This window comes from Helianthus annuus, chromosome 10 (genome assembly GCF_002127325.2).
Source record: "Helianthus annuus cultivar XRQ/B chromosome 10, HanXRQr2.0-SUNRISE, whole genome shotgun sequence".
NCBI lineage: Eukaryota > Viridiplantae > Streptophyta > Magnoliopsida > Asterales > Asteraceae > Helianthus > Helianthus annuus.
Window position 1 is genome coordinate 161,840,622 of NC_035442.2, and position 22,921 is coordinate 161,863,542.

General features: G+C 37.6%; 3 protein-coding genes and 1 pseudogene across 3 annotated transcripts; all 4 read left to right on the forward strand.

The window, feature by feature from the left end:
• The first annotated feature begins 15 nt into the window (after positions 1–15).
• On the forward strand, positions 16–1,324 carry LOC110883182 (glutathione S-transferase T3-like). Its single transcript, XM_022131004.2, has 2 exons — positions 16–410; positions 499–1,324. Exons 1-2 carry the CDS (start codon positions 41–43, stop codon positions 1,050–1,052), a joined length of 924 nt encoding a protein of 307 aa, XP_021986696.2. The 5' UTR covers positions 16–40; the 3' UTR covers positions 1,053–1,324.
• A 180-nt stretch (positions 1,325–1,504) lies between these two features.
• Positions 1,505–6,389, forward strand: LOC110886252 (PHD finger protein ALFIN-LIKE 4). The gene is made up of 6 exons (XM_022134028.2): positions 1,505–1,648; positions 1,728–1,824; positions 1,914–1,946; positions 4,273–4,501; positions 5,023–5,152; positions 5,882–6,389. Exons 2-6 carry the CDS (start codon positions 1,728–1,730, stop codon positions 6,152–6,154), a joined length of 762 nt encoding a protein of 253 aa, XP_021989720.1. The 5' UTR covers positions 1,505–1,648; the 3' UTR covers positions 6,155–6,389.
• Positions 6,390–7,393: 1,004 nt separating this feature from the next.
• LOC110883081 lies at positions 7,394–8,363 on the forward strand. The gene is made up of 3 exons (XM_022130933.1): positions 7,394–7,430; positions 7,509–8,242; positions 8,355–8,363. Exons 1-3 carry the CDS (start codon positions 7,394–7,396, stop codon positions 8,361–8,363), a joined length of 780 nt encoding a protein of 259 aa, XP_021986625.1.
• Positions 8,364–10,399: 2,036 nt separating this feature from the next.
• Positions 10,400–21,480, forward strand: LOC110886251 (annotated as a pseudogene).
• Positions 21,481–22,921: the final 1,441 nt, after the last annotated feature.

Below are 22,921 nucleotides of genomic sequence, written 5' to 3' on the forward strand. Positions count from 1 at the left end.
CCAACCTATTTTTTTTTCGAGTCCCGCTTACACTCCGACTATGGATCCTTCGTGGGGGGCTTCGCAATTTCCGTTTTCGGGTTTCCAACAAACACCCAACGCCTTCTCACAAATGTCTCAACTACAACAAGTTCAACAATATCAAGCGCTCCAACAAATCATGCAACGCAACACGTTTGAACAACTCCAATCGCAATCGCAACCCCCGGTTCAACTTGAAGATGATGATGAAGAAGTCGTCCCCGAATCACCACCGCAAGAGGTCACGCGCAAAAAAAAGAAGGGGAAGGGAAAGATGGTTGAACCCGAAACCGCGCAAAAACCGAGAGCAAAGGGGAGGCAATGGACGAAAGTAGAAGAGGAGGCGCTAGCTATGGCGTATGCTAAGGCCTCTACTTGCCCGATAGTCGGTATAATTTTTTTATTTTTATTTTCGGTTTGCTATTTTTTTATGAAATTTAATTTTTTTTTACTAATGCACTATTTTTTAAATTTTAGGAAACAACCAATCGGGTAGTAGTTTTTGGAAGAAGACAACGGATAGGTTTAACGCGATTATGGAGCATGGGGAGGCTCGTGATGTCGAATCCGTCTCGGGCAAGTGGCGAAAAATGATCAAGGTCGTCAACGCCTTTAATCAAATTTATAACCAAATTTACCTTTCGCCGCCAAGCGGGAGTAACGAGCAAGATATTCTTAACCTTGCTATCGCCAAGTGGGACTCCCAAAATTCAACGCCTTTCCCGCACTTCCGAGCATGGAACGTTATAAGGAAAGAACAAAAATGGAAGCCGGTTCCAAATGAGGTCGCAACGGCCAAACGCACTAAAACTTCCGAGTCCGGAAGCTATAGTGCGGGAGGCTCCACCGCTCGATGTCAAATCGACATAAACGACGACCCGGAAGATGACGAGGATGTGTTGCCCGTTCACGAGTCGGAACGTCCCCCCGGGAGGGACAAAGCAAAAAAAGAAGCGGCCGGAAAGCGAAAAGTGTCCGGCTCGAGTGGAGGTGGCGGCTCGAGTGGAGGTAGAGGCGAGAAGGCATCGTAAAAAATGGACGACTTGATAAACGAATTCCGTTCGTTCAAAGAGTTCGCGACCGAAAAGTATAGTCACAAGAAAACCGTGTCGTCCGACTATGCTCGAGCGGAAGATTTTAGGATTATGCGGTTGGATCTCGACTCGGTTCCGGAGGATGAACGCGAGGTTTATCGGAGGATGAAGGAAGAGGTGAAAAAAAAATGGACGTCGTAGGTTTTAGGAAACGTAATTTTTTTTATTTTTTATTTTCGGTTTCTTTTTATTTTTTAGGAAATGTAATTTTTTTTTATTTTCGGTTTCTTTTTTTTTAGGGAATGTAATTTTTTTTTTATGGAATGAAATTATTTATGTTGTTTTATGTGGTGTTTTTTAAATTTTATAAAGTTTTTATTACCTTGGTTATTAAATTAAACAATAGAAAATTATAAAATAATCAGGTGGGGCCCCATCCTCCATCCCCCTCCATCCCTCATTTGGCTCATCCTCCACGAGTCGTCTACGTGGCGCACTAGTCTAAAAAGCCTTTCGTTTATTAGTATCTGATTGGACAAATCTAGGGTTTTTGTTTGAGTCAAATTCTTCCCTCTTTTTATCAATCATTCAAGGTCAAACACTTTCTCTCAAATTCTTCATCTTTTCGCTTTTTATTTTCCCCTAAATTCCTCTTCTTCTTGTTCGATCCAGATGGACGGAAGTCAACCCTACAACCCTCGCACTATTGAAGAGGTTTTCAGAGATTTCAAGAGTCGAAGAGCTGGAATCATTAAAGCTCTTACTACTGGTTGAATTCTGTTACTTTCTGACCATAATTACTTACAGTTCACCCTTTTCTGTTGATCTAATTTCCTTTTGTTTTGAGTTTTTTTGTAGATGTTGAAGAGTTTTATCAGCGTTGCGACCCTGGTTAGTCTCTTTTTATAACTTTTTAAGTAACTTTTGTGTGTATAGGGTTTAAAAATTCTGAAATTTGTACATATTTTATATTAGTTTTATGGTTATCATAGTTATTAAAGGCGATAGGCACGATAAAAAAAGAAAAATATATTATGTGTTAGAAAAATAATAATATTATTCAAATAAAATAAACGAAAGCTGTTATATAACATTTAAATATTTAATATCATATATTTAGTACCAGAAGTTCTAAAATATTTAGTACACTGGTGTAGAAAAGTAGTTTGACTTCGATTAAAGTAGAAACCTAGCTAGAATTTAGCCGAAATTTGGAGAATTTAGCCGGAAAATATCGGAAATCTAGGAATTTCGTCGAAATATGCGCCTGAACCATCACCTGGAGAATTAAAGCGCAATTGCCTTGACTTAAAGCGCCACTGCCTCGCCTCGCCTGGAAAATGGGCCTAGGCGCAAGAGGCGATGGCTTTTAACAACTATGATGGTTATTGCTGTTTTTAATAGTTTGACTAAATGGGAATTTATAGATATTATTAAATACTGGTAAAGTAGAAGACTTTTGAACGGTGAAATCGTTATCACTTCAGTTAAAGTTGTATAATCTCAAAGGCTCAAGTTATTCACACACCCCTGTATAGGTGTATACGAGCCATATAAGATGTAAAGGAATGTCTTATACAGTTATACGACTCGTATGCACTTACACGAGCCTCTTATACGACCTGTATGCACTTACACGAGCCTCTTATACGACCTGTATGCACTTATACAAGACATGTTTTTCAAGGGAATGTCAACTATATGACCTATGTACACTTATATGACCTGTGTACACCTGTACGAGTCGTATACATGTCAGGGAATGTCAGCTTTGTCTGTATACACTTATACGAGACATGTTTTTTCAAGGAAATGTCAGCTATACGACCAGTATACACTTATATGATCTGTATACACCTATACGAGTCGTATACATGTTAGGGAATGTCAGCTTTGTCGTGTGATGTGAATGTATAAGATCCGTATACTTGTATATGACGTGTATACAAGTTGTACATATAGCAAGACCCATCTCAAAAGGTTGTGAGGATGGAAGTTTTTGCCATTTTTCACACAAACATCCAAAATTGGGATGTGTTGCAATTTCCATAATTGGGGGCAGAAATTTGTTCGCCTTTGATTTTAAATTGGGCTTTAACTTTTTGTGCATATTTGGCGAACGGCAACGTGAATCTGTGATTGATTTAGCTGTACATTACGGTGTTAGTATTGTTTTAGATGTGGTGGTTATAGTGTATATTGGAATGTTAAGTGCAATTTAAAATGTGGAGCTCTGCAATTAAGGTTTACTAGTGATGTCAGTGTAGTTTTAGAACAAAATATGCAATTTACAGCTGCAGAGCGGCAGATCTTACGTTCCACGTTAAAACTGCATGCATATGACTATATGAGTCTTGTAACTGTGAGTGCATATTGTCATAGTGATTGCTTATGTGTTAATTGACAAACTTCTTGTTCCTTTTTTATATGTTAATTTATTGTTATTATGGTATATAACTAAGATCTTCACTTTATGGGGTCATAGTAAATACATTTGAACGGCATATGTTTCGGGGTTTTATTACATCATTTCTTTTTGTTTGCATTTACATCATGTTCTTATTGACTACACGTTTCGTATACGGTTTTGTAGTAAAAGTCCATAATCATAGTGTGTGTGTTTGGTTGTTTTTGTGATCTCTTCCACCACTTATATTTCTTTCTTTTATCATAAAACTCTGAATCCAACTTGATTGTTCCACCACCAAAATCAAATAGCGGTCAAGGGCCGCTATTTGAGATATAGGTTATCGCGGTAATTTTAATATCATGCAGAATTTATATTGTAATATTAATACTAATGTAATATTAATAATAATATCAAAAGTCATAACACAAAAGTGTCAATATTTGAAACATGATCTAATCATAAGCCATGAAATCTTCCTCTGAGTCCACATCAACCAAGAATTGAACTCGTATAGACTATAGACGAGCTGGCGAAGTCGCACTCTCCGGGTTTAGGGTAAATTGAAGTTTGGGCTTTTAGTGTTGGGTTATTCCAAAAAAAAAAAAAAAAACCAGAATTTTATGGGGTTTTTCTTAATTTAGGCCCGAAAATATAACACCTTGAAAATATTACACAACTTATATTACTTTCTGGTTCTACCATTGTATGTAACGTTTTTAAGCAATTGCAAGAAACATTATGAATTAAACAGTCAAGTATTGTATTTCAACATGGATAAGTTCTAAAATTCTTTTTGTTGGATTACAGAAAAGGAAAACCTATGCCTGTATGGACTTCCTAACGAGCAGTGGGAAGTCACTTTGCCTGCCGAAGAAGTACCTCCAGAGCTTCCGGAACCCGCATTGGGAATCAACTTCGCTAGAGACGGCATGCCCGAGAAGGATTGGTTAGCTTTAGTTGCGGTTCATGGTGACGCGTGGCTTATGGCTGTTGCCTTCTATTTCGGGGCCAGATTTGGTTTCGACAAAGCTGATAGGTACTTTCTTTATATATTATCCTTTTCCGTTCATTTTTTTTTTCATATTATGGAAATGAGTAAAATGGCATTTTCGTCCCTGAGGTTTGGCCAGTTTTGCGACTTTCGTCTAAAGGGTTGTTTTTCCACATCTGGATCCAAAAGGTTTGAAATCTCACCATTTTCATCCGGATCGTTATCTCCATCCATTTCGTTAAGTCAGGGGTATTTTTTTCGTTTTTTTGTTTAATTTAAAAAGGGAAATTTGGTCTTTTTCACTTTATGTACAAGTATTCAAATACATTTAATGGAGAAAAAAGACGAAAATACCCCCCGACTTAACGGAGATAAATGGATGGAGTTAACAATCCTGATGAAAATGGCAAGATTTCAAACCTTTTGGATCCTTATGCGGAAAAACAAACCTTTGGACGAAAATCGCAAAACTAGCCAAACCTTAGGGACGAAAATGACATTTTACTCTATGGAAATTAAATAGAACTTGTACTCGAATGTAATCTTTTAAATTTTCTGTTGACCAGGAAACGTCTTTTTAACATGATAAATGATCTGCCAACAATTTTCGAAGTTGTGTCAGGGGTGGCTAAGAAGCAAGTGAAGGATAAGTCAACTGTTTCAAACAGCAGCAGCAAGTCAAAGTCAAACTCTAAGGTTCTTGTCTCTATTTCAGTTTTTTGACATAGGTTTCCCGTTGCAACATGAACTTCTAAGTGTTATGCCACTGGATGTAAAAAAAAGAAACACAAAGTGAACTTAGAGGTGGCAATTTCAACCCGTTTACTCATAAATGGGTCTATTCGGGTTGTGTTTTATATCTAACGGGTTAAATTAAACAATTTGCTAGAAAGGAATCGGGCCTTAAGCCTGTTCAAATTGTATTGTAATGATATGTGATTACGCTCTATGATCATGTTTACCCTCAAGTTACCAAAAAAAAAAAAAAATTTGAAAGAAAGTGTTTTAGTTAGAGGTGCACAAATCGGTTATTTGAGGAACCAGTTCGGTTAATTGAACAGGTGGTTAATTTAAAAAAAAACCCGGTTATCGCTTTAACCAGTTTGGTTAATAACCGATTTTTTTCCTGATTTTTTTCGGTTATTCACTTTAACAGGTTCGGTTAATAACCGTTTTCCCGCTTAATTAACCGGTTTTCCCTTTTTTTATTTTTTTTCGGTTAACAGGTAAATCGGTTAAAAAACTCCAAACGGGTTACTCGTCGATCGGTTATTAACAGGTTACGGTTATTAAACCGGTTATTATGTGCACCTCTAGTTTTAATCATACCAAAAGTCACCTGTTTTGACCCGATTCAGCTTGCCACATATAGACTTCATGGTCAGTTGCAAGTTGTTGACTTTCTAAATATTTTGGTTTTTTAAGGCAAAAGGGTCTGAACCGCAATCCAAATATCCAAAAGCTTCAACACCAAAAGATGACGACGAAGAGGGTTTGGATGAAGAAGACGAGGAAGAACATGGGGACACATTATGCGGTTCATGTGGCGAGAATTATGCATCTGATGAGTTCTGGATCTGCTGCGATATTTGTGAGAGGTGGTTCCATGGATCATGTGTCAAGATAACACCAGCAAGAGCCGAACATATCAAGCAGTACAAATGTCCGGCGTGTACCAACAAAAGAGCACGCCCTTAAATGTAACGCATCATCGGTACACGCCAAGGAAGGAAGAATGCTGTAATGTGGTTCGGTTTGATTTAACTAATCGTTAGTTGTTTATGCAAAACAAAAGGAAGTTAAACCCCTCCTGAAGTCGGTTTGTAGGGTTTAAATGTGCATTTCTTTTAAAATAGTGTGACAGGTTCTTGTTTTTAGTTTTTAAGTAGAACCTTTTCTTTGTTATATTCGAAGATTGGATTTTACATTTTTATTGTTTTTTTTTTGTTTAACATCTGTGTGTCGAGCACCCAATACAAAGAACAACATTAACGAAGGTTTTTCTCCACATAACACTTTTCTGGAATTTATCGGTAGACTTGGATGTAACGAATCATGGATCATTACACATGCTCATAACCAACACTCTTTCATGTTGTCTTTTTGGGTAATGTCACATGGCAACACAGCTGATCTAGGGAACACACTCTCGTCACTTGTCGGCGTGCGCTCAGACTAAAGGGTATGGGGGCCGGCTCAGGCCCGGCTAGGACCGGCGCCGGTCCCCCACACCGCCCCCCCTGGGCTCGGCTCGGCACAACCGGCACCCCACAGCCGGGGAAGACGGGGCCATTTGAATACAACTAGCCGTTGTAACGGCTATTTTAATAAAAAAAATTACTTTTTCAATTTAAATAAATACCTCTATCTCATCCATTTTTATACAATTCTCTCCCACTACTCTCATTCTTCTCCAATTCTCTTCCTTTTTTATAAAAAACACTCCATATTTTTTATACAATTTGCTCTAATCATGAATCCATTCAACCCAAGCAACCCCAACCCAAACAACCCCAACCCGAATAATCCCAATCCGAACCAACCTAATTTTTTTTCGACTCCCGCTTACACTCCGACTATTGATCCTTCGTGGGGGGCTTCGCAATTTCCGTTTTCGGGTTTCCAACAAACACCCAACACCTTCTCACAAATGTCTCAACTTCAACAAATGCAAAAATACCAAGCACTCCAACAAATCATGCAACGCAACACGTTTGAACAACTCCAATCGCAACCGTCAACTTCCCAACCGCAACCCCCAGTTCAACTTGACGATGATGATGAAGAAGTCTTCCCCGAATCGCCACCGCAAGAGCTCAAGCGCAAAAAAAACAAGGGGAAGGGAAAGAAGGTTGAAACGTACCCGAAACCGCGCCAAAAAGCGGTTCGAGAGCAAAGGGGAGACCTTGGACGAAAGTAGAGGAGGAGGCGTTAGCAATGGCGTTTGTTAAGTCCTCTACTTGCCCGATAATCGGTATGAACCAAAGTTTTAATTTAAATTTTAAAACATTTATTTTTTATTTTTACTAATGCAATATTTTTTAAAATTTAGGAAACAACCAAACGGGTAGTAGTTTTTGGAAGGCGACAACGGATAGATTTAACACGATTATGGAGCATGGTCCGGCTCGTGATGTCGAATCCGTCTCGGGCAAGTGGCGTAAAATGAGCAAGGTCATCAATAACTTTAACGGGATTTATAACCAAATTTACACTTCCCCTCCTAGCGGGAGTAACGACGAGGACATTCTTAACCTTGCTATCGCCAAGTGGGACTCTCAAAATTCAACGTCTTTCCCGCACTTCCGAGCATGGAACGTTGTAATGAAAGAACAAAAATGGAAGCCGGTTCCAAATGAGGTCGCAACGGCCAAACGGACTAAAACTTCCGAGTCCGGAAGTTATAGTGCGGGAGGCTCCACCGCTCATTGTCAAATCGACATAAACGACGACCCGGAAGATGACGAGGATGTGTTGCCCGTTCACGAGTCGGAACGTCCCACCGGGAGGGACAAAGCAAAAAAAGACGCGGCCGGAAAGCGAAAAGGGGCCGGCTCGAGTGGAGGTGGCGGCTCGAGTGGAGGTGGGGGCTCGAAGGCATCGTCGAAAATGGAGGACTTGATAAACGAATTCCGTTCGTTCAAAGAGTTCGAGGCCGAAAAATATACTCACATGAAAACCGTGTCGGTCGACTATGCTCGAGCGGAGGATTTTAGGATTATGAGGTTGGATCTCGACTCGGTTCCGGAGGATGAACGCGAGGTTTATCGGAGGATGAAAGAAGAGGTGAAAAAAAATGGACGTCGTAGGTTGTCTAGTTTTTTAATCGTATCGTATCGTAATTGTTTTTTCGTTTTTTATGTTTTTCGTTTTTAGGATTACCAATTTTTATTTTTAGGAAATGTAATTTTTTTAATTTATGAAATGATTTTATTTAGGTTGTTTTATGTTGTAATTTTTAATGTTTTTAAAGTTTTTATTAAATTAACAAAAAAAACATAGAAAATTATAAAATAAAAGGTGGGGTAGGCTCATCCTCCACCCCCTCAAAATGCATGGAGGCCCATCCTCCATGAGTTGGTGATGTGGCTCCTACGTGACGGCCCATCCTCATGGGAATGAGCCTCCCCATACCCTTTAGTCTCATGCAGTCGTAGTAAGCAAGGGCCATCGTGGGTATTCTGGAAACTCTACTCTCTTTTTTTTTGAACGTTGTAAATTACACAAAATCTGTCTTTGACGGGTATACTTTTTTCACATTCAAAGTTGACCTAGGTTAAAAGGTTTTACTTGTAAAGCCTAACTTGTTTGCTTAATATTTTAGCTTATGTAATCAAATGACTTGTTTGGTAAAGTTTCCCAATAAATGACACATTAGATAATTTTAGCTAAAATCAGTATTACCCATATGTGTCAATTGAGTAAGAACTTGTTAGAGACAGAGTGCCCATAATTCTAATAAAGGATGCCCATCAACTCACATGTTACGAAAAAGATGGTTTGTGATATTTACATCTACACCCCCCGTTTTTCACTTAAGTTATATTTGGCAAAAGTAGCTGGTGGCTGGAAGCTGGTAGCTGTAGCTTTTTAGACATATTTGGTATTTGGCAGAGTAGCTGAGAATTTTAATAAAATGTATAAATGACCAAAATGGACATAACAAAATTTAAAAAGTTTGTGCATTAAAAAGTTCATTATTTTTAGAGGTTAAAATAGTCATTTTTTCTCTAAAAGCTTGTAGCTCCTTCTAAACGCTACTAGTAGGAGCGGGTTCAACAAAAATCTTCAAGCTCCTTCAACCAAACAAGATTTTTTTTATTGAGTAGGAGTTTTTTCTTACAAGCATAAAGCTAGAAGCTTCTAAAAATTCCTAAAAGCTCCATGCTAAACATATACTAAAACCAATAACAAATAAACTCTACTTTTCTACACATTATTAGATATAAGAAAAAAATGTTTATTTTTAAGTTTTGGTAACAACTAGCAATAAGACCCGCGCGTGTTGGGGTGCGGTACATCGCAAACATCGAAAGGATTAGTCTAAAAGTTATGTGATGCATTAACCATATGAAAACATGCGTGTCGACATATCTGATTGAACTCAACGGGAAAAAAACAGACGAAGAAACATAAAAAAGTGTTGGAGTTAAATTGAAAATTTAAAAAGCTTTGGGTTAAAACTAAAAAAATCAAAGAGGTTAAATTGCAAAAATATAAAACCCTTTGGATTAAAAGTGAAAAATACAATTTTTTTTTTGAAAAACTCTTAATACATATATTACAACTACATAAAGCAATAAAATGTTGCTAATTTATAATTTGGAAATGATGCCTTTCATTGAGTCAAACAAAATAAAAATAGAGTTAATTGCCCGGATGGTCCCTGTGGTTTCACATTTTTTCACGTTTAGTCCCCACCTTTTGAAAATTTCATGTATGCTCCCTATGGTTTGTCATTTTGTTACTCGGATGGTCCCCAACTATTTACTCTGGGGACTATCCGAGTAACAAAATGACAAACCATAGGGAGCATACCTGCTATTTTCAAACTAACTAACATCTACTCAGGGACTATCCGAGTAACAAAATGACAAACCATAGGGAGCATACCTGCTATTTTCAAAAGATGGGGACTAAACGTGAAAAACTATGAAACCACAGGGACCATCCGAGCAATTAACTCATAAAAATAATAGAATGATCCCTTTCATTAAGTCAAACTTAATAAAAAATAAATTTGTTTCGTAGTTCGATGTTTCATCAAGTAAAAAGAGGGTATTGTATATTGTCTATATAATAGATAAATATAATACTTTAGTTATTTAAATCTATCAATTAATTACAGTAACATGGCAGACAAACACTCTATTTTTTATACTTTAATTTAAAAATTCTATATTGCCTATTTAATAATTCGTGTTTATTATTGATGCGTATTTAAAGGAATGGACTGCAGCACAACAATAGTACACAGAACAAAGTTAAGGAAAAATAACCATGTCCTTAGCAAAGATCCTACATATGAATATTGGTGATGGAGAATCAAGCTATGCAAACAACTCTACGGTTCAGGTTTGAATGATTATACCATAAACTTTTGCATATTATATTATATTGTACTATTCGTTAATATTTTTAAGAATTTTCTTTTAGAGAGAGGGGAGAGAGCCCGACCACTTCAGAGAGAGAGAGAGAGAGAGAAAGAGAGAGCGTGTGTGTCTAGTCGCTAGTCGGGCGGTGGGGTGAGGACTAATGCTTAATCGGGTATTAATTGTGATTAATCAACGATTAATCAGGATTAACTGACGCATAGTCAGGATATTTACAACCATGACAATGTGTGGTGGTGTTGTAGGTTGTTGCGGTGGCCGTTTTCTGGCGGAGAATACAAACAAAAGACTTGGGCTAATGGGTTAGTGATGTTATATAGAGAAGAGGGAAAGATAATAGAGAGAGGAGAAAGAGGTATATAGAGAAGAGAAAGACATAATAGAGGGGATTGAGAAGAGGGAGAGATGATAGAGAAATGATAGAGGGATAGAGAAAAATGGTAAGGGATGAGTAAATGAAATATCACCGGCCTTTGATATAGAAACTGTATTTGTGGATTTCTTACTTTCTTTTCCTTTTGTTCATTAAATTGTCTTGTATTTTCTCAAAATATTAACCAAGGGTTAGTAAATTTTATTTTACCTAACCATGGGGTGTTTGGGAATGCTTATATAACTCTAAAAGTGTTTTTTAAGTGCTTAATGACTTATGTTTTTTGTAAAAAGAGAAATTAAAATGTTTGGATTAGCTTTTATGATGGGAAAGTAAAGTTACATGACGGGTAAGTTTTTATGTGTGATTGCTATTTTAAAAGGTGAGGTTGGATTGTTAATTTTATGTTAATTTAAAAACCCAAAAGCCAAAGTCATTTAAAAAATCAGATTTTTATGGCTTTTGAAAAACAAAATTTTACTCATATTCAAAAAGGTAAAATAAAAAACATTTTTCTCAATGCAAACACTTTTTTTAACTTATTGGTATTTTAAACTAACAAGTTAATAAAACATTTCCAAACACATAATGGTGGAGTGGTTGGGATATTAAAAGTTAAACAGAAGCCAACGAGGTAGTAGTGGAGTGATTGGAAAAAGACTTGGTATTCCTTGTGACCCAGGTTCGACTCCCACTCTCTCCACAATTTTCTGGGACATCCAGGTGAAGGGGAATACGGGTGGCACCGGTTCGTCTTGGATGGGAGGCGAGGTTTTACCGATTATTGCACTGTCGTGCCTTTGGGCGGTGGAGGTCGGGTTTCTGCGCATCTGGGAGAACCAAGGGGCTGGCGGCGATCGAGTAGTCGACCTTGACCACAGCGCCCGGTGTCATGGTGGTTGGCACATCGTTCCTTGCCGTTAAAAAAAGTTAAAAAGAGACATAAAAGTTTAGATCTTATTACTCTAAATTGGCTTAATGAAAACGCTTAGCCTATAGGGTGTGGTCATATCCTCAGAGTCAGCATGACCCTCCACATCAGCGTCATGTCACCCACTTCTAATTCACCATCTAAAACCACCACCCTAAGGTTGTGGTCGTGACCAAAACCACTATTCTCTTATTTTAATTTATTTTTATGAAAAGGGAAAGGAAATATTTAAAAAAAGGAAAGGAGGCTGATGACCCAACCCATTCCCCCAGACCCTGATGGATGAGGCAAGGGAGTGGTGTAACCATCCATTAATGGTCCTACGTGACGATTGATGATCCAACCCATACCCCCAAACCCTTCAACCTTATACAAGTTTTCTTTATGAGATTTGTTTTTGTGAATATCTTCACATTAACTTTATAAAAAAAATATTACATATGTTAAGGTAAGATAATATGTACATAAGTTAATTGATAAGATAATTTATACATAAGTTAATTAAATAGGACCATAAATCAAAACTAAGTTTTTGTAAAAAAAAATTACACCTAATTTTAAAGAATAAAATGCCCTTTAGTTTGGTGTGATTGTTTTAAAAGTTCTTATCGTATAAATAAATTATACACGTTTAAAAATCATGGAAGAAAGAAAAGAAGAAAACGCTACACAACCTTTTTAGCTTAGAGAAAAAGGCTACGTAGTTATTTCCCTTGTCTATATTAGCTTTTTTCTTGAGTCGTATATATTGGTGATTTTCACATAAAGAGTTATTAATGGTTACATTTTATAAGTGCTATTCAAATCATTCTGTTTTGTTCCCTCTTTGTTATATTATTACACAAGATAAACAAATGGGTAACATAGCAATTTGTGACTGAACAACATTGGTATTGATGTGCTCGGAAACATGTTGACATCATTTTGAGTATTATGTTTTGGTTGCTATATCGAGTGTCGCTACCGTAACAAAATAAACCGATATGATCAATTAATAGCCGCATAGCATGGGGGATTTTACTAGTATTTAACAATGGTGTATGCCTTCAGCTGCTAATTTGTTCTTATTTTCTCTCTAGGAAACAGGGATACGGAAAGCTGTGCCATTTCAAAAGCTTTTGATCAAGGGTTTAGCTAATCATAATGTCTTCAACGACTGTTTCACGGTTGCAGATTTAGGATGCTCTTCTGGCAAAAATACGCTACTAGTGGCATCTATATTATTGATATAGTGCACGAGGTGTGTCAAGAAAATGATCGTAAAGTACCACAGTTTCAAGTGTGTTTAAATGACCTATTTGGAAATGATTTCAATAATATTTTCAAACTGTTACCCGAGTTTTACGCAAAGCTTAAGAAGGACAAGGGAGAAGGTTTTGGCCCATGTTTTGTTTCAGCTGTTCCAGGTTCCTTCTATGGTAGACTTTTTCCCAACCAAAGTTTGCACTTTGTTAACTCTGCTAATTGTAACAATTGGCTTTCTCAGGTATGCATAATATAAAATTATTCTTCAATACTCTTATGTGACATAACTATGACTAAAATTGGTCGCAAGAAATCAATTTCCATGATAAACTATAGTCTATGTCAATATGTTAAACGTGATAGGTGCCTAGAGGCCTTGAAAGTAATGGATCAAATATTTGCATGGCGCGGGCAAGTCCCCCAAATGTATACCAAGCATATCGAAACCAATTTCATAATGATTTCACGAGGTTTTTACAAATGCGTTCTGAGGAAGTAGTACATGGTGGAAGCATGATTTTAACATTTCTTGCTCGGGAGGTAGCTGATCCAACTATTGACGATTGTTGGGCACATTTAGAGCTACTCGGGCAATCACTTGTCGACATGATCAAAGAGGTATACATTGTTGTTTCATATCCAAATTTGAACTCAAATAAAAGAAGAATATTTTACTCACAGGTGCTAATTATTCAATGTGGCACTACTAAAACAATTACAAGTGACCAAAACTTGCGACCGAGAATAAAAAGGTAACATTAGTGACTAATGAAAACAGTTATAAAAGACAAAATGAAAGAGGTGAACATCAAAATGCATAGCAAATTCATTTCCCCTAACAAAAAAAATTCCCAACGCGCGAATCGTATATTTTTAAGACAAAATTATAGAAGACGTCCTTTATCTTTATAGAAAAATAAATGTTTTATCCTTTATAATTAAAAGTTATGCTTAAAACCCTTTATGTTAAATTTTTGTAATAGATCCTTTGCACTAACTTACATTATTGATAATGACAATGTTATCCTTCTTGCTAAAGAGCAAAATTTATAATTTTCATAATTGTTTTCTTTGTCTTTTCTTTTAATTTCTTTCTTTTCTTACTTCTTTTCACTTATTATTTTCATCACTTTTATTTTATAAATGACATTAAATCAATATAATCAGTTAATCGAATTTTTTTTCAATAAAATTGTAATTTTCAATATATTTCATTAATTTATTGTATATTTATTTTTTTGGTTATTTATGTTATTTACTTTTCTTATTTTTTTATACTGAACGCAAACTAAATACTTATTTTTTGGTGTTAATGGGCTGATTCGAGCTTGAGGTTATCTAAGCTTCGTCTTAGTTATTTAATACTTTGCAATATTATATACTAGGTTATAACCTCATGTATTACACGGGGTTGAAAATAAATTTTATATACTAAATAATAAAACAATATATTTTTAAAAACCTCATTTATTGTACGGTTTGAATAAATACAATTTAATATATTAAATAATAAAAAATTATATCTATAAGAACCATATTGTACGGATTGAATAAATGTAATTTATATACCAAATAAAAAAAAGTTATATCGTTAAAACCACGTGTATACACGGGTTGAATAAATGTAATATTGTTTACCAAATAATAAAATAATACATCTTTAAAAAACCTCATTTATTACACGGGTTGAATAAATAATAAAAAAAATTATATCTTAAAAACCTCATGTATTACATGGGTCGAGTAAATGTAATTTTGTATAGTGAAAATAAAAATATTTAATATATTAATACACAGTTTGGTTTTCACGATAAAAATAGATTATTCTGTTGTTGCAAAATTTGTTAACAAAGTCTCAGTAAATTTAACCCTTTATTTAAAACTCCGTAAATGTATAAATGATTAATAATATTAGTTAATTTATTTTAAGTTTCTTAAAATCTATTTGATACCAAACTAAACAAAACGTTCAAATATAATTAATTCAAATAAATAATATTATAAATGAGAATGAGATTAAACTTATCCATAAGATATTAAACTAATAATATTTAGTAGGAGAGTTATCTATAATTAATTAGAAGAGATTAAACTAAATAATAATTATTTATAAGAGATGGCCCAATATGATGACAAGTGTCCCAAAAGTGATTTCTTTTATTATATAGTAAGACTAGTGCTGCTGTAAAGTCAAAATTTTATTCTAACATATCTTTTACCGCGTAATATGCTTTATTGGATTAGGATCAAATACAAAGGATCTTAATTGTAAGAAGTGTAAGAAGGATTTATAAAGTGACAAGTGTCCAATAACCTAAAAAAACCCACTACAAAAAAAAAAAAAAACTTAAACATCCACGACTACCAAAAACCTAAACCCCACCTCCACCCCTCCCCCATCACCCACCCCCCTCCCAAAAAATTTTTTGCCGAGGGGGTGGGGGTTTAGGTTTTTGGGTGGTGGTGGGTGTTTAGTTTTTTTTAGATTTTTTTTAGGTTTTTTTTTTTTTTTTTTTTTTTTTTTTTTGAGGGGGGGGGGGTAGTTTTTTTTTTAGTTTTTTGGGGGTGGGGGTGGGGGGGGGGTTTGGTTTTTGGGGTTTTTTTTGGCGAGCTCGGGTTCAACTCGATCAATTTACACCCCTAAATAAGGTATTTAATTTATTATATAAAAATAGTAAATAATTAAACTAAACTAACAGAAATAATTTTTTTGAATCAAAATAAATCATTTTCATTAAAATGCCAAAGTAACAAATTACAAACAAGTGGCAGGTAAACGGGCAACAAGTTGTGGCGCAACCCCCTTTTGAATTGCAAAACCAATCCTACTAAAGACGAAACGACCCTTAAAGGTTGAGAGATTACTATTCACAACCCGTTGGACCATGTTTAGGAATTCCACGGCCTCTGGGGCGAGGGAACCAAATGTATCAAAAACGAATGTGATAAAAACATGTTGAAAATTATATTTTCTATAATAAAATAAAAAAAGAATACAGAATATTATATTTTCTATAAAAAAAAACGGTTTAACCAATTACTTGGTTCTTGAATAACTTATAAAATAAAAGTGATGAAAATAATAAAAGAAGGAAAAAAGAAATGTAAAAGAAAAAAATAAATGAAAGAAAATTAAAACAATTATGAAAATTACAAATTTGGCTGTTTAGGGTAACGATATTATTGTTATTTTTAAAAAAAGAAACTGAAATTATTAACGAATGTTAGTGTAAATGACCTAATCTGTTACAAAAAGATCACCAAATTTGATGTTAAGTGTGACTTTTAAATACAACTGATGAAGCCTATAAATTTATCCATTAATAATTACAATTTTCAATACTTGCCAAGTTACATTAAAACAGAAGGTAGACGGGCAACAAGCTGCGTCGTCACCCCTTTCTGAATTGCAAACCCTAATCTACCAAAGATAAAACCCCGTCCCCCTGAGGTTGAGCAATTGTTGTGGATGACCCGTTGGACCCTGGTCAGGAATTGGATAGCTTCTGGCGCTAGAGAGCCAAATGTGTCAAAGGCAAAAGGGACAAAAACATGCTGGTTCTCTACACAAGCTTTAGCATGCTTATCAACTTTCTTCGATTATGCCTTTCTTACTGCTTGTCCAGCTACAAACCCGTTTTCCCTTAAACCAGCCAGAGGGGAAACCCCCGTGAGGTCCACACAAGCATGTTTCCCCCTAGCCCAGCCAAAGACGAGCATATTCGCTGGTCGTAGAGTAGATCTCCCTTCCATAGGGTCGGTAAGGAAATTCACAGGAGCCTCTTTCTTATCCGAAATCCCAGATCTTCTCAGGATGTCCCACAAAACATCTCGCACCCAGTCATGTCGATATTTGAACCCAGGGAGCTCTTTACAATGCACTGCGTGCTCTCCGTATTTATCCATACAAGCTTTACGACATATTGGGCAGGTTTCATCTTCTGGGTACATAGGGATCATCAGCCGATATTTAACGATGGCTCTGTATTCTATTGCTGACATACATTGTCCCAGCCCCTCAATTGGGATAACGGTTAAAAAATCTTGAGCATGGGGACCCTTCAGGCATTCCCACACTGCCTTCTGGCGAGATGACAAATCAGAAATTTCTCCCAGGCTTTGAGCGATCTTGCTAAACAGAGCATTCGCCAAAGTTTGTTGTGGCTTCGAGGGGGCGGTGTACTTGTTAGAGAAACCGCCGATATCAAAGTCTGGAAGAGAGACATTAAGTGTCCGAGTGCCTGCAGATAGTCCCCGTCGAGCTCGACAACCCCACTGTTTCGAAGGATATGATCTTGTAGTTCCCAAGACTGAGCTCTGGACGCCACAAAAGCATAAACCCCAACATCTCGAGCTGAGAGGAGGCCCAAACCACCTAGACGCATTGGCAGAGATGCCAAACGCCATTGGAGGTCCCCAAAGAAGGGGCCACCACCCACGACTATGTCTTCTATAGCCTCCCGGAGGCCATCATCGAACCGGGATGCCGCATCCACCATCAAATGGGGTTGACAAGTCCACACCCCAAAAAGTAACTTAGCAACCCCCTTGCAAGACCTTAGTAGAAGAAGTTCACATTAAGGGTCCCTAAGGCATGGCAAGAGTTTCATGAGGTCAACCACCCCTGACGCCCGCCGCCCTGCCAACTCCATAATAAAGCTAGGGTCACAGCTAACAGCTCCACCAAAAAGCTTAACCCCCCTCTCTGGTCTGTCAATCCCTCTCGGGAAAAGCCCATCCTGAACTTTCCGCCCATCACATGTCGGACAAAAAACCTCTGTTTTCTTAATGTTGAGGCAAAGCCTTAGAGATGGCCCCTCCTCGTTAATGATGTCTAAAGCCCTAGCAACCTCAGTCGCGTTGCCGGTAATCGTTCCATCATCCAAGTACCAAGCATGAAACGGGAGGTTATAGCGGTCCTGCACCCGTAGAATGAGCGGGTGTAAGGCAAGGGCAAAGAGAAGAGGCCCCAAGGGATCCCTTTGTTGCACTCCGGTAGTAGCCCCAATACACTCATTACCAACATACAACCGAGCAGGCTGGGCGTAAAGGAATTGGACCCATTGATAGATTGACGGGCAATGTTAATAAACCTCTTTAAGGAAGGTTGTGCGGTCAACCGTGTTGAAAGCATTGGAGAAGTCCACAGTAAGCAAGGCTAAGGAACCATCTGCATGAAAGGAGTTGAGAAACTTGTTCGCACTGTGAAGCACCGCCTCTGCACCATTACGTTCCCACCCCAAATTGAAAGTCCCCCAAGTATTGGGCCATGTTTTTCCCGACCTTCTTCATTGCCACCTTGGAAACCAACCTTCGCCAGATACCCCCCATAGCAATAGGTCGAACTCCTTTATCGGGTTTCAATAAAGGGGTAAGGGGGCTAAGGCAACAAACTCAGCCAGCACCTTAGGGCAGGATCCTCCAAGCCATAAGTTGACAACTTCAGCAATGGTCGTTAGCAAACCTGAGGAAGTCGTTGAGCCCTCGCCCCCGATAGCATCTAACAAGTGTTGGGCCCGCATCCCGTCCCTACCACAAGATGTCCCTTTAGGAAAGGATCAGATACATTTGAGCACACACTCCTCATCAACAACAAGATTGGGTTGGGCATGAGGGTTGGGAGGCAAGGAAGGGGGCGGCACGGCAGGGTGTTTATCAATAAGAGCTTTCAAGGTCGAATCACCTAGAGGGGCGACTCCACTGGAGCTTAGGACCTTAACCGCAGCCGTAATATGTCCATCCCTGACTTTCCGGAGACATTTCTTAATATTAGGGTCCCTATCCATGTCTCCCTCCCTCCTACATTCTCCCTTAGGAGGCCCTGCCTCCCTCATGCTATCCAACAGGGACGAGACCAAATCATCAAAACCATTCCCATCTTTCCAAATTGTAAGCGCATGCAGGATGTTACTACACTGCAAAGATTTACTGTTCCCTGATCGTCGTTCTTTTCTAGAGGATGGTCTGACCACCCGTAAGGTGCAACGCGGTAGCAAAAGTAATTGGACCCAATTGTCGACCGATCCTGGTGACGCAACCACTTTGCGCAAAGCCCCTGTTAAAACCTGAGCAAACATCAGCCGACAACTGGGAGGAATGCTTTTAACAGACTGAATAAGAAGGGAAAAAACCCGCTCGAGGAGGTTAACATCACCCCCGAGCCTTGCTTGGTGACGCGGGTTTGTGTCAACCACCACTTGCCCTGGTTTCCGGATCCCAACGATGAAATCTTCCACGTCCCCCGAGACCATGGCAAACGACACGACCTCATAATCATGCTTGCATCCTCTATGAGTGCATGCATTGCCATGCAACGTCAACCATTTATCCCCTGCCCTAAGAACTTCCCAAACGTTCAAAAAAAGCTACAAGTCCCCGGAGATAGCCTCCTTCAAAGATAGCTTTCGGTTTTCAGTCTTGAAGTGGGTGCTTTGCATGTGTTCAAGCAGGCCGAAAAAACCCTCAGACCCCGGCTTTCCATCTTTACATTCGTGAAAAAATTTGAAAGGACAGGTCCGTAGACCACTAGCAGAACCCTGCACAGGGCCCCCTGACTTAACATCCCTTCCCCTTCTCGTAGGAGCCATGCACGTATTTAAGCTACCGTTGTAGAGAAAACACACAAGTGGCAAGCCGAACTCGAGATGAGTTGTGGGAGCGGAAGACCATTATATATATATATTAAAAAAAAAGGAGGGCAACAACCTCGAGTTGCCCACCCTCTAAATGGAACCCCACATAACCCGTCTGCTCATGGTAGTAGTATTAAAAACTTAAATGAGCTCCTTTTTTTTTAAACCAAAGCAATTTACTAATAATAATAAAAAAATAATAATACTTATCAATTTATATAAACGTAAATGATGTTTTTTGTTTTGTAATTTTGTGTTCTTTTAAACATTGTCAATTCAAACACCGGTTAACGAAAGGATGTTGGAATATTTTGCTCGAATTTGGTTTTGTAGGGTTGGATATTTTAAATTCTCTCTACAATTTTGTGAGTTATAAAATTATTTAATTATGAGATATTTAAATTTAAATCGTACAAGTAGGAACATCAAAGAAAAGTCAAACTTCAGTTTAACTTTTTGAGACAAAATGATGGTCACAAAGTCAGTCGCTAGCTTGGAACAAAATCTATTGGTAATGATTTTGGTGGCAATTTCCGTCCGAAAAAATCCAATAGCAAATTTGGTCGCTAACAAATATTAGGGTATAAGGAGTGGTTAAACACTTTAAAGTGGCAAACCAAAAAACCGACCAATGAGAGCGCGCCATGTCAATTAGGCAAAAGTGTTTAAACTTTGGTGAAAAATGTTGGCAATGGTTTAAACACTTGGTGAAGTGGTAAACTATTTTTTTTTAAAAAAAGGAAAAAGGTGTGATTGGTTGAGATAGGAATGGACCCCACCCCACACCCCCTCTCTCTCCTCTACCTCCCTTTGCCGCATCGGTATACCGTCACCGCATGAAACCAATTATGATCGGTAAACTTTTGTAGGCATTGGTTTGCCATTTCGGTAAACTTGGTTTACCGACACACAATTCTTCCACACCGTATCCCCTTAGCAAAATGGTTTAATCTTAATCGTTGTGATCGCAAGTTTGGGCGCTAAGAGTTAGGTTGTAGTTGTGACTACAAAGAGTTTGTTTGCAAATTAAGACTCTAATTTTGTGACAAATGGTTAAGACTCTAATGTCAGAAACTATTTCAGTCAAATGGTTAAGAAAGACAGTTGCCACACCGACAATCAAGTGACTGCCAAAGCAGTCACAAACCCGCATTTGCGTTGCTTACATGACTAACCAATTACACTTAATTGATACTACAGGGGTTGGTTCGTGAATCAGATATTAACTCATTCAATGTCCCACTATATTTTCCATGTGAGGAGGAAGTTAGGAACATCATTGAATATGAGAGATCATTTTCTCTTGAAAACATGAATGTTTTTAAAATAAATTGGGATCCCCAGGACACAGATTATATAAACACGAATGATTCCGATGAGCTTAGCCAAATTCATGCGAAAAACATGTCAAAACTGGTGAAATCAGTTTATGAACCGTTGTTGATTTTTCATTTTGGAAATTCAATCATTGACATGCTATTTAAGAAGCTTGAGAAGCATGTGGCCGAATATCTCTCAAAAAAGAAACCAAGAAATTTATTCATGACCATTTCAATGACCAAGAAATGAACAATTCAAGAGTTTGATTAAATTGGTATGTTGGTTATTATGTTCCAGTATTTATATATGTATTGTTGTCAATGCATACAACATGAACCGTTGTGTTTTGTTTTCCTATATTGATATATGTATTTGTGACAATTCTTATAAACCAAGTATTTTTTTTCTAATCGCAAATTTATTTACTCTTGTCGTCTGTGTGATTTGAACCCAAGACCTCTCCTTCCAAGGTGTATAAAGATATCGCCTTTGCCAAGTATTAATTGTCTATTTTGGTTCTACTTAAAGATTTATTGTTGGATTGGCTTCATGCTTTTTGACTTGTACGTCTTGCTTTCGTGTGGTTCTTTGTTTTGTGAGCCATGTGGTGTTTTGTGTTACACCTTTCTTTGTTACATTGTATATACTCTTAAAACTAAATCTCGGTAGTTCTCACATCAAAACCACCGCCTTCTTCTATATATAATACACTAGTGCTAATACACGTGAATTTCAAGAGGAAGAATAAATACGTTGTGAAATGATCAAAATAAGTTGATCCTTATGCGAAATACCATGGCAGACAACTTTTAATCAATCACTTCAGGTTTTTGAACCTTTAGAATAAATAATTTAGCACTTTTTGTTGACCACTTTAAGAAAACATTAATCACGTATTGAAATATCCTCATCTTTAATCAAAAATCACATCATCAAATAACACACCTGGTATAAAACAAATATATTCAACAAAATATTAATAATTAGATTTTTTACCCGTCGCGCGTTGCGGCGGCGAAAACGTGCGAAAAACCTAAGTAATTCAATTGCGATTTGTTTTATAATACAACGACAACCCAAACTAAAATACCGTAGACTCATGAATGTGTCAACAAATTACCCACGGCTCGGTACAATAGGTTCAGAACTTATGGTGCCCACCCACGAATAAAAAATGCCCCTTCCTTTTACTCGTGATTCGAACCCATTTTCATGCAACCATTTCCCTATTCCTTTTGTTCTACTACCACATTTCACTACCAAAAAAAAATAAAAATAAAAATAAAATGGTTTAGGAAGCCTTACACGATTAATAGAGTGAATTTTTTTGTGGGTTAATTGGGGTAACATTGATTTATGAATTGGAATGGCCAACCTGCTTTGAACATGGCACAAACTTCATTTAAAGCATCACAATGTGCACATGACAACTGTGTTCCCTCATATATAAGTAATACCTTTCCCGAAACGACATTCCAACGACTACGTCGGGCAGAACCACGACAGCCGTTACGGAACCCTAGATCAATCGGGCAGCGTATCTAATACGTAACCGGGGTTATGATACTTACAACGGGGCAGAACTTCGTTATTTAGGGGGTATTATACCCGAGAATAGCTTTAACTATGTAAATTTTCGAGAGAGAAAAGAAATTTGAACGGTTTATCGACTGAATCCTTCCTTGCTATTTATAGGGCTGATATTGGACTCCCTCGCGGCCTGCGTAAGCCGAAGGGTGATCCTTCGCGGCCCGCGACATAGGGTTGTAGGGCGTAGGCTTGCTGATTCGCCACTGACACGAGCCTGCCACGTGGCAGCTCAGGGTGTCGTTGCGTGGCAAGGCTGTCGCG